At 39.7% G+C, this 12,503-nt stretch overlaps 1 protein-coding gene across 1 annotated transcript in view; it reads right to left on the bottom strand.

Moving 5' to 3' along the window:
- Positions 1 to 12,503, bottom strand: part of TMEM132D (transmembrane protein 132D) — a 632,768-nt gene that overhangs the window by 335,185 nt on the left and 285,080 nt on the right. The window contains exon 3 of the mRNA XM_060119302.1: positions 8,570 to 8,716. Within this exon, the coding sequence (XP_059975285.1) occupies positions 8,570 to 8,716 (147 nt within the window). The remainder of the gene's footprint in view (positions 1 to 8,569; positions 8,717 to 12,503) is intronic.

The raw sequence follows: 12,503 nt of genomic DNA, 5'->3' as shown, positions 1-12,503 counted from the left end.
ATGGATATATATGTAAATACAGAGACAGAGAATAAAGATATACAGATATATAGATACCAATTTATATAGATATAGATGTGTTTTTTCCTGTAGGACTTTTATTGATACTGTTTTCCTTGTTTGGAAGGAAGGACCCTAAGGGCTATGTATCCATGGCTGTAAACACACACATACACACACACTTGTGCACACACACACATTCACTGAAGTTTCAAGTTCAGAAATTTGCATGAAGACAAATATTAGCCCATGGTTTTCTTGATGGGATGTTCACATATCACATCAGATATTTATGCTACTGCAGACATTTTTGGTCATTCCAATGAATGAAGATGCTTTGTGAAATCACAAGCCCAGGGCAACTCAACATTAGCCATGATCTATGACCCTGGAGAGTGTTTATGAAGTATTCTGATGAACACCAGCAAGTGGCATCATACAATTATTGTCGCTATTATGTTATTATTTATGCTGCATTGGTGTAGCTCTAGCAGAAAAAACAGTCGGTGTTTTTTATTACAGTGCCCTGGAGATCTTATCCAAAGCAAAGGCAATTTCCCCAGTAAAGATGCACAGCAGTAACTCACTGCTGTTACCCGCTGAAAGTGGGTGTTAAATAATTTAATTCTAAATTTGGTAGTCTACTTGGAAATGGGAAATGTTAAATACCAAATATATGGATGTAATAAAAGTAAAGCAACACAAAGGTAAATTAAGGCAAACCTCACACTTCCCCGTGAGACTGCCTAATGGGATTGTATGCGTGTCAGGAAGTGGAAAATGAGTCAGCCTGAGGTTTAATTTCATAGGGAACCTGGCTCATAACTCTCCTTCACTGTAATGACATGTGCGTGAATGATCACCGCTTCCTTTCCTAGTCTATATGTTTCTAATGGGAGTGATACAAATAAGCTTACATTTCCTGGGACACAACTCAAATGCTATTTTAGGAAGATCTTAAAGCACTCTCTTCCAGGATGCCTGCGAGACATCCTTGCACACCTTCCTCTGGGTTGTCTTTCAAATGCTGGTCTTTTAAGTAGCAGCCATGTCTCATCCCGTTTATATCTGTATTATTTCAGCATTTTTCTGTGGGTCTCTTTTTAGAATTACTAGAGTGGTATCATACTGTATATGTTATTATTCAAGTTTCCCACTCCCCTTAACATTACATTTTCAGGTCAAACTGAGACAGGCTGGGAACTGGGACCTGGGACCCTCTGCTGTACTGCTTGCACCTGGACAAACCTCTCCTTCAGCAACAAAATACAAAGAAACTATAATGGACTAAAAATCACCACTCCGCATGAGCAGTTGGGGCAAATTATGGACAAAAAGATACAAAAAGACCAAAAACCCAACTGCCACTTCTGAAGGGCCAGGAGCAAAAACAGGGTGTTGGGAGCAAAAGCAGGGCACTGCGCATGCCCCCTGCACTCAACACCACGAGAGGGGTGGGCAGACCACCTAAGCCACACCTCTCCCCCAACACCTGGACCCACGCCTACCCTCACCCCAGATAAGGAACAAGCTCGCGCCCCCTCAAGGAGTGATCAAGGGAACCTGTCCCTTGTTCTCGCTCCCCACTGCTGCAGCAGGGGCCCCAATAAAGCCTTTCCTGTATCTCTTATCCATTTCTATTCATTAAGGAAGGCTAAGAACCCTAGTTGGTAACAAAATTAATGTTGATAAACATTAATTACTACATGTAGGCAATTCTTCACAGTTGCTGCATAAGTTTCAGTTATATGAATGTATCATTTTTAAATCAATTCACCTTTTGATGGATATTCAGGTTGCTTTCAACAGTTAGTTATTTTTTTAAAATGCAGCAATGAACACTCTTGTGCACATCCCTCCATATCCATGGCTAAGCTTTCATCTGGAGGAGAGGTACCTAGACCTGTCATTTTAGGGTCACGTGGTTGCATGTTCTAAAGTCAGTAGCCAGTAGGTCCTTGTTGGTTATCTATTTAATATATAGTAGTGTGTATATTTTAATCCCAAACTCTTAATTTATCCCTCCCCCTCCCCTTTGGTAACCGTAAGTTTATTTCCTATGTCTGTGAGTAAGGGCCTACTGTATAGCACAGGGAACTATACTCAATATCTTGTAATAACCTATAATGGAAGAGGATGTAAAAAAAGAATATAAATATTTATATATACGTACAACTTTGCTGTACACCTGAAACTAACACAACATTGTAAATCAATTATATTTCAATAAATTATTTTTAAAAAGTCAATAGCCAGGTATTGATAAGTATCTCTCCAAGGAGGACAAACCGTTTTATAATTCCTCCAACAGTGTATAAGGATTCTGTGTTCTCCCTTATTCTCAGAAAAACGTTTTATTATTTGCATCTCTTTTTCTGCCAATACGATTAGGAGAAATGATATCTTGTTGTATTGGAAACAATACCTTTGTTTGTTGTATCCCTAATGCAGAAGTTATTAAAACAAAATTGGATGGAAATGCTTCTGACAAATTCTAAATGTAAAGACAGTCTTAAAAAATGACACAAATGAACTCATTTACAAAACAGAAACAGACTCACAGACTTAGAAAACAAAGGGGAAAGGTGGGGGGAGGGATAAATTAGGAGTTTGGGATTAACGTATACACACTACTAGATATAAAGTAGATAATCAACAAGGACCTCTTGTATAGCACAGGGAACTCTACTCAACAGTCTGTAATAACCTATATGGGAAAACAATCTGAAAAAGAATAGATACATGTATATGTATAACTGAATCACTATGCTGTACACCTGAAACTAACACATTGTACATCAACTATACTCCAATATAAAATATAAAAAAAGAATAAAGACAATGGGGAACCTTTGTTCACACCTGATACAGACTCCATGTACAACTAATGTAATTCATCTGGTACTTTGAGAAATTGTCAGTTACGCTATGGAAATAAAGTATAATCTTTCATATCTAGGAGGACTTGGGTATGTGTGTTGCCTATACTATGTAGTCATATTAACAGTTTGATGACAATTAATAGATGGGTTTTCTTGAACTGATGTTCTTGATTGATTATTTCAAAGTTTGTCTGTTCACATGTAGGATTATATAAGAGTCTCACAATAGTCTGGCGAAGCTGACATTGTTAGGGCCGATGGTACAGAACAGGGTGTTTTACCTCTTGTTCCCTCTCTGGTGAAATGTGAGATGGCTAGCATAAAAATGAGAAATGAGTATTAGATTTCCTGAATCTTACACCCATTCTCTTCCTACTCTTTGTGAAGGCATTATCTTTCAGGTAGTAATATGTATGACTATTATAATCCGTAAGAGCCATTGATAAGGATACTGAAAGCATTTAAGGCATCAAAAAAATCCCACTCACCACAGAAAAGACATAACATTTTGATAACTTTATACCATTGTCTCAGGTTTTGTTGTTATTAAACTCAGGTTCTGGATGTCAGTAGAGCTGAACTGTCTTGCTGAAGACAGATTGCTAGAAAATACCTCTAATCAAATTATTATATAAATTAAAAACCTCAAGATCTTTTTTTTTTCCATCGCTTGATCTGTTATCCTGAACCAGTCAAGCAGCAGTAAATTGCAATCATTAAAATTGCTTTCTAAAGCAAAACCGAACATTTTTAAACAATCTATAATATCTCCATTATGAGTAATTTTTGCCCAGAACAACAACCAAAAAAAGGCCAGATCTTTCTGGCTTCAACTTTGGACAAGTCAGCAGATGAATTAAGCATCCTAAAACTGTCAGTATGTCACTCAGCAATGACAAGGACTGATGTCCAGACTCTATTAAACAATGTTCCCAGCCATGCTGCATTATAACTTTATTTTTTGTTTGTTTTCCATATCTTATCTTTTCTTAATTAAAAAACAATCTATGTTCACTGTGGGACTTTTCAAAAATACATACTGAGTCGGTGAGGGGGAGACATACTGAGTCAATGAATCACAAGTAATATCGCCATCATAGACAACAGCCTGGTGGAATATCTTCTAAATTTTCCCTGTCCTACATTTACTGATAAACAAAATTGGTATTATCTCGTAGGCCCTTTTGTAATCAACTGATTTTGATAACAGATTTATCAAGATATTATTCATATGCTATCAAAGTCACCATTTTAATGTTTACCATCCAGTGGTTTTTAGTTGAACAACCATCAGCACTATTTAATTTTAGAATATTTTTATTACTTCCGAAAGAAACCTCATAGCCATGACCAGAATCTCTCCATTTTCCCCTCCCCAGGCAACCACTAAGCTACTGTGTCTAAAAATTTGCCTCTTCTGGACATCATGTATAAATGGAATCATACAATGTATGGTCTTTTTTGTCTGGTTTATTTTACGTAGTACCATGTTTTCAAGGTTCATCTATGTTGTAGCATCTATCAGCACTTCTCCCTTTTCTATTGCCAAATAATATTCCATTGCATGGATAGATCACGTGTTTGCCCACTCATCTATAATATATATATGACAAATGCTGCTGTGAACTTGTGTGTTCACATGTGTGGACACTTGCTTTCAGTTCTCTTAGGTGTAGAAATAGTAGTGCCGAATCTTATGGTAACCAGGTGATCTCCAGCTGTCCCTGTGGTCATTCTTTCTATATACTCTTGCTTGATTGGTTTTCAGGTGTTTCTCTTCCTTATTTTCACCTCTTTCTCATTCTCTCTTCTGAAGGTTCTCTTTCTCCTAAAGTTTTCTCTCAAGTTCACTGATTTCATTTTCTACAGCAGCAAATCCAATAGACATTGAGTTTCTCAACCCATCTTTATCTCACATGGCTACTTCTCCTTGCTGGCTTCCTCTGTCTTTGAAGATACCACGCTTATTTGGAATCTGAGACCACTGATCAATGCTTAAAATCATCTCTATTTCATGCACAAAGTTCCGTCTTTGTCTCTGATTTTTAAGAGTTTTCCCCAAAATTCTTATGGTGATATTTTCATATGTCTGTGGGTTTTCTGCCTGTTTGGGTACCTGCTCCTCCCCCAGTAATGGCCTTTTATTGTTACTGGTCCAGAGAGGAAATCTTGCTGGCTTTGACATGCCCATGCTCACCTGTACCATTACCTACTGGCGATATTAGGAGATAGGCCTGATTTTTTTTTTTTATGCCTGGGTCTCCTCCACTCACATTCCTGGTCCTTTTCTTTTCTTTTCTTTTCTTTTTTTTTTTGCAGTACGTGGGCCTCTCACTGTCACGGCCTCTCCCATTGCGGAGCACAGGCTCTGGACGCGCAGGCTCAGCGGCCATGGCTCATGGGCCCAGCCACTCAGCGGCATGCGGGATCTTCCCAGCCCGGGGCATGAACCCGTGTCCCCTGCATCGGCAGGCAGACTCTCAACCACTGTGCCACCAGGGAAGCCCGGTCCTTTTCTTTTTAATGCACAATTAAGATTGGCGATCTTGTCATCCTCCTTCAACTCAGTCCTGCAGTTTTCACAAACACTTCTCTACATTTCTAACATCCACATGATAACTTTTCTTATTTATTTATTTACTTAATTGGAGTATAGTGATTTATAATGGTGTGTTCGTTTCTGGTGTACAGCAAACTGATTCAGATATACATGAATATGGTTTATTACAGGATATTTAATATATTAAATGTACTTAACAAGCACGGGCAACATCCTGATTGAATATCTTCTAAATTTTCCCTGTCCCATATTTATTGATAAACAAAATTGTTATTATCTCTCTTCCATTATGGTTTATTACAGGATTTAATACATTAACAGTTCCCTGTGCTATACAGTAGGACCTTGTTGTTTATTTATTTATTTATTTTATTTTTATTTTATTTTATTTTATTTTTTCTTCAGTATGTGGGCCTCTCACTGTTGTGGCCTCTCCCATTGCGGAGCACAGGCTCTGGATGCACAGGCTCAGCGGCCGTGGCTCACGGGCCCAGCTGCTCTGTGGCATGTGGGATCTTCCTGGACCGGGGCATGAACCCATGTCCCCTGCATTGGCAGGCAGACTCTCAACCACTGTGCCACCAGGGAAGCCCCACCTTACTTTTTTGAACAAGTGTAACAGAGGCCATTCAATACGTGTATGTGCAGATTTGCATCATTATACATAGAGTAACAGAGATATAGTGTAATTCTAGAACATCAGTAAACAAATATTTATGGAGAGTCCCAGATGCTGCTGTAGGGACTGGAAACAGCTACCAACCAGACCGACACGGTTCCCCAACTAAAAGAGTTTGCATTCCACAGCTTCCTCATTAAGCAAAGCCTTCCTGGTTGCAGTGTAAGAACTGGATTCCAAAAAAAGAGAATAAACCTCTGCATATCATAACACATGTGAGTACATAAATCACATAAAAATGTACATGTGTATATAGGCACATATTTAAACACCTATATCATATATATGTTCTGTATACACAAACTATGTATACATATACTATACATATACTATGTATACATATATGATGTATTACAAAGACACATAATGTACTGTATATGCACATATAGTATTCTATATATACACGTACACATATATTACATACATAGACATACATATGTGTGTTTGTGTATGTCTGTGTGTGTACATATGCTTCTTCCATCATCTAGACCCATAGCAGGAAATAGAAAACTGACTTCAGAATCTACAAAGGGATCAGGAATATTCTCCATAGTGAATGGCATGCTGATACCAGACCTTTGAAGGACTCGGTTAATAGTCCATTCAGGGAATTTGTTTCTTAAAGAAGATACTGTTACAGATAAAAGGGGGAAAAATGTCCAGGACCACACATATGTATGATTTGATATGTTCTAGAGCTGTTGGTTTTTTGTTTCAGTTAAGGAAGTGTTAAAACCCCTTGGGAGTACCTGTCGTATTTGATCCATAAAAAGGCAGCTTACACTTTATACCTTAATGGGGATGAGCTGCCCTTGGACAGTTTCCTTATTTCTCCATTCCCAAGACGAACTGAATGAATACTTAGCCAGAAATTCTATAAAATGTTTCAAAACGGTTCAAATCTCTCTGCATTTCATATTTAACACTACAATCACTACTACTCCCACTAACCCACAGAGTAAATAGCAAGAAGAAACAAGAGGGAAAATCAGCACATTGGTTGAGACTTCTCCCAAATCCCCCCGCTCTTTCTGGTAAAGAAGAGTAAAATATCTACCCATCTATCATCAATCTATCTATCTATCTATCTATCTACCTATCTATCTACCTATATCCATCCCGTCTACCTATCATTATCTATCTACCGAGCTACCTACCTATCTGCCTATCTATCTATCCTTCCTAATTTTTGCTAACTTCGCAACACAAAGGAAATCTTTCACGGAGGTGGCGTCTTATTTCCCAAATCATATCACTGGCACAGACACCTTTGGAAGTGAGCTTATTTGTAAGCTCATGAGGGTACTCCGTGTGGCACAGCATTACTATGTAAACATTTGGGGCAGAACTCAGATACAGACTTCTTCTTTTCCCCTCTCATCTGCTCTACAAGCAACTCTTCAAGAAAAACATCTTGAAACACTGGTCACAAAAGGAAAGTCACAGGCCAGAGCTTGACAGTTGATAACCTGAATTCCAGAGCACCCACAAGAAACAGAGCACAGAGCGAAATCCACATCACATCACCCCCAAACTGGCATCCAGTGTTCTTTGGAAATAAACCCCCAAAAAGCAGAATAGCCGTCAGCTGAGATTCATGACCTCTATATTAGAATAAATAATGGAAAATAAATATTTTCCAAACATTGAGCTATAAAGTTCAAAAAGCTGACTCCTAAAATAATGCTACATACCTAGGATTGGTCCATTCATAATTATTTCAATTGCCAGCAACATAAAGAGCAAAAATCAACCAACCTAAAAGTGGCAAAAACAGATGACCAGATCAGAAATATTTTGGAGCCACAAATGAGGTTTCGGGAAACAGAAATAAATCAATAACCACTGAGTTTCCAAGTCTCTGCCCAGCTGTGAATAGACTGTTTCTAACTTGGTGGGTATCAGAGTCACAATTCCCTATAATTCCACAGCAGATCATTCACAGGTCCATCAGAAAATCCCAGCACAAAATGCAATCCACGAATTATATTTAAACGACATGGCAAATGTTAAAGGCACCTTTGTGTGCCACGAGATCTACAAGCTCTGGGTGTTTTGTTTTGTTTTGTTTTACAACAAAGTCTTGTTTGAAACACTTGCAAAATGGGTCATTTTATCAGAACTGCCCAGGCTTTTCATTTTACCTAATCATATGGATTAGAAAGAGGCCGTGTTGCAGTGGAACATCATTTCGAGATAAATTCCATTTGCATGGAGTAGTCCCTGCAGGTGACCCAGAGCTGTGCTGGGATTGTAAGTAGGTCCACTGTGAATAATAGCCCACCTTTTTCCAAGTGAAGGATTCTATCCATCTCACCTGGAAGCACTAATAATACAGACGACGCACCCCAAGTGCAAATCGCGCTGAAAGTGGCTGTCAGCAAATTTGGGAAAAAGGAGGCCACCGTTGCAGCTAATCTGAATATATGGCAGGCCGTTGGGACTCACCTGTTTTCCGAGCCAGCTGATTTCTTCTGACAAACGATGACAGCTGGTGTGTACTTCCCAGCATAATCCGTGCTCTTCTGAACCTCCCACACGGAAGGGCTGCTGGCTCTCACCCCAATGATGCTCATGCCTTTCATCACCTTTACCCTGTTGGAGACAGCAAATGCACAGCTGAGACGGCTCTGGGGCACCCCTGGGTTACCGCGGCTTCTGGGGACACAGTGCACTTAACGGCCCATAGCCGCTTGCCAGGTGTAAGCTCATGTTTAATAGAATTTAATCACACACTGGCAATCCCCTTCCAATCCATCTGCCCTAATTTTCCCCCCAGTCATTCCTTCCTTTAACAGGGGAGCTAGGAACAGTACACTGACATAGGCAAGCATCAGTCACATGAAGAAACAGAGTAACGCTGTGCTAGTGGAAGGCTTTACTTTTAAGAAAATTAACTGAATACCCTTAGACAGTTAAAACTAAATAGAAAAAGGAAATTCATTAACACTGCAAAAGTGGGATTAAAAATAACAATGCACATTCTTTGAATGCCTCTTCCATGCCAGGCACTGATGGACCGTTCGTCTGTATTATCTCATCTAATTTCCCAAGCAACGTTCCAAGTTCAAAGGTGAGGAGGGGCTGCAGCTCAGACAGGTTCAGGAATCATGATGGTTCATAGCAAAACACAGGTGCTGAGAGGGGCACAGATGCGCCTGACTTCTATGCTTGTGGTCCTCCCATGACATCATCATCATCATTGTCATCAGCAGGACCCTTGTCCCATTATCATCACTATCACAACAAACCAGGTGCTCTTCTGAGTTCATGGCAGTTTTATCTCATTTCACTCTCACACAAGCCCTGTGAGGTCAGTACCATTTTAATTTTCACTGACCAGCTGAGCAACCAGGGGGATCAGGCGGCAGGTGACCCAGGATTTGAAACGGCTCCCAACCATGGCGCCAGTCCACCCAGGCTCAGTGCTTTCCTTGGCATCACATAAACTTTCCTGGTGCTGAAGCCACTTACTTGACCTGGCCAAGTCCTTCGTTACCCAACACTGGCCAGTCCCTGTCCTGAGACCTAACATCTGCTCAGACGTTAGACAAATTTGCCAAAGGAGGTGTGCCCTCCATCACAGACTTGGCTTATTATTTCTCTCTTCCATTCACTTATTCCTTCCTTCCTTCATTCATGGAAAGGGACAGGTGACACGCTTATAGGTTTTTCTCTAGGATATCAGAGAAGCCGGATGAGACAGGCAGAAGGATGTGCAGCAAAACTGGTTTCCTAGTATTTGCCCTAATGTTTCTCTAAGAGATTTCAAGTGAAAAAACATATATGGGACTCCCCCGCCCCAATTACCCAGAAGGAGGAGAAAGGTTCTGGAGGTTGAATTAATCACCAATGCCTAAGGATTTAATCAACGATGACTGTGTAGTGAAGCCACCATTAAAATCCAAAAGGAGGGGTTTCAGAGAGCCTCCAGGGTGGTGAAGAAGAATGCCACTATGCGCCACCATGCTGGGCTCCAAACTCCAAGAGGACTGACGTGTCTTTGTTCTCGACCTCACCCTATGAATTTCTTCATCTGGCTGTTGGTTCCTGTGCTTTAATATCTTCGGTAATAAACCACTCATCTGCCGTGTGGCTGACAGAGTCATGGTGCTCTGGCCTGGTGTCACGCCTGAGCCTCAGAGGTGGGAGAGATGAGTTCAGGATATTGGACCACCAAAGACCTCCCAGCCCCATGGAATATCGTTCAGTGAGAGCTCTCCCAGAGATCTCCATCTCAAGGCTAAGACCCAGCTCCACCCAAGGATGAGCAAGCTCCAGTGCTGGACTCCCTGTGCCCAACAACTAGCAAGACAGGAACACAACCCCACTCATTTGCAGAGAGGCTGCCTAAAATCATAATAAGTCCATAGACACCCCAAAACACACCACCAGACGTGGACCTGCCCACCAGAAAGACATGATCCAGCCCCAACCACCAGAACACAGGCACTAGTCCCCTCCACCAGGAAGCCTACACAAGCCACTGAACCAACCTTATCCACTGTGGGAAGACACCAAAAACAATGAGAACTACAAAACTGCAGCCTGTGAAAGGAGACCTCAACACAGTAAGTTAAGCAAAGTGAGAAGACAGAGCAATACACAGCAGATGAAGGGGCAAGGTAAAAACCCACCAAACCAAACAAATGAAGAGGAAATAGGCAGTCTACCTGAAAAAGAATTCAGAGTAATGATAGTAAAGATGATCCAAAATCTTGGAAATAGAATGGAGAAAATACAAGAAACGTTTAACAAGGACCTAGAAGAACTAAAGATGAAACAAGCAACGATGAACAACACAATAAATGAAATTAAAAATTCTCTAGAAGGAATCAATAGCAGAATAACCAAGGCAGAAGAACGGCTAAGTGACTTGGAAGATAAAATAGTGGAAATAACTACTGCAGAGCAGAATAAAGAAAAAAAGAATGAAAAGAATTGAGGACAGACTCAGAGACCTCTGGGACAACATTAAACACACGAACATTCAAATTATAGGGGTCCCAGAAGAAGAGAAAAAAGAAAGGGACTGAGAAAATATTTGAGGAGATTATAGTTGAAAACTTCCCTAATATGGGAAAGGACATAGTGAATCAAGTTCAATAAGTGCAGAGAGTCCCATACAGGATAAATCCAAGAAGAACCATGCCAAGACACATATTAATCAAATGATCAAAAATTAAATACAAAGAAAAAATATTAAAAGCAGCAAGGGAAAAGCAACAATTAACATACAAGGGAATCCCCATAAGGTTAACAGCTGTTTCAGCAGAAACTCTTCAGGCCAGAAGGGAGTGGCAGGACATATTTAAAGTGATGAAAGGGAAGAACATACAACCAAGATTACTATACCCAGCAAGGATCTCATTCAGATTTGACAGAGAAATTAAAACCTTTACAGACAAGCAAAAGCTAAGAGAATTCAGCACCACCAAACCAGCTTTACAACAAATGCTAAAGGAACTTCTCTAGGCAGGAAACACAAGAGAAGGAAAAGACCTACAAAAACAAACCCAAAAGAATTAAGAAAATGGGAATAGGAACATATTTATCAATAATTACTTTAAATGTTAATGGATTAAATGCTCCAACCAAAAGACATAGACTGGCTGAATGGATACAGAAACAAGACCCTTAGATATGCTGTCTATAAGAGACCCACTTCAGACCTAGAGACACATACAGACTGAAACTGAAGGGATGGAAAAAGATATTCCATGTAAATGGAAATCAAAAGAAAGCTGGAGCAGCAATTCTCATATCAGACAAAGTAGACTTCAAAATAAAGACTATTAGAAGAGACAAAGAGGGACAACACACAATAATCAAGGGATCAATCCAAGAAGATATAACAATTGTAAGTATTTATGCACCCAACATAGGAGCACATCTATACATAAAGCAAATACTAACAGCCATAAAAGAGGAAATCGACAGTAACACAGTCATAGCAAGGGACTTTAACACCCCACTTTCACCAATGGACAGATCATCCAAAATGAAAATTAATAAGGAAACACAATCTTTAAATGACACATTAAACAAGATGGACTTAACTGATATTTATAGGACATTCCATCCAAAAACAACAGAATACACTTTCTTCTCAAGTGCTCATGGAACATTCACCAGGATAGATCATATCTTGGGTCACAAATCAAGCCTTGGTAAATTTAAGAAAACTGAAATCATATCAAGTGGCTTTTCCAACCACAATGCTATGAGACTAGATACCAATTACAGGAAAAAAATGTTAAAAATACAAACATATGGAGGCTAAACAATATGTTACTAAATAACCAAGAGATCACTGAAGAAATCAAGGAGGAAATCAAAAAATACCTAGAAAAAAAATGACAATGAAAACATGAAAACACAA

The sequence above is a fragment of the Mesoplodon densirostris genome, chromosome 15, assembly GCF_025265405.1.
Source record: "Mesoplodon densirostris isolate mMesDen1 chromosome 15, mMesDen1 primary haplotype, whole genome shotgun sequence".
Lineage (NCBI taxonomy): Eukaryota > Metazoa > Chordata > Mammalia > Artiodactyla > Ziphiidae > Mesoplodon > Mesoplodon densirostris.
The sequence above is the reverse complement of the archived record's forward strand: the minus strand, read 5'-3'. Positions and strand labels throughout refer to the sequence as shown.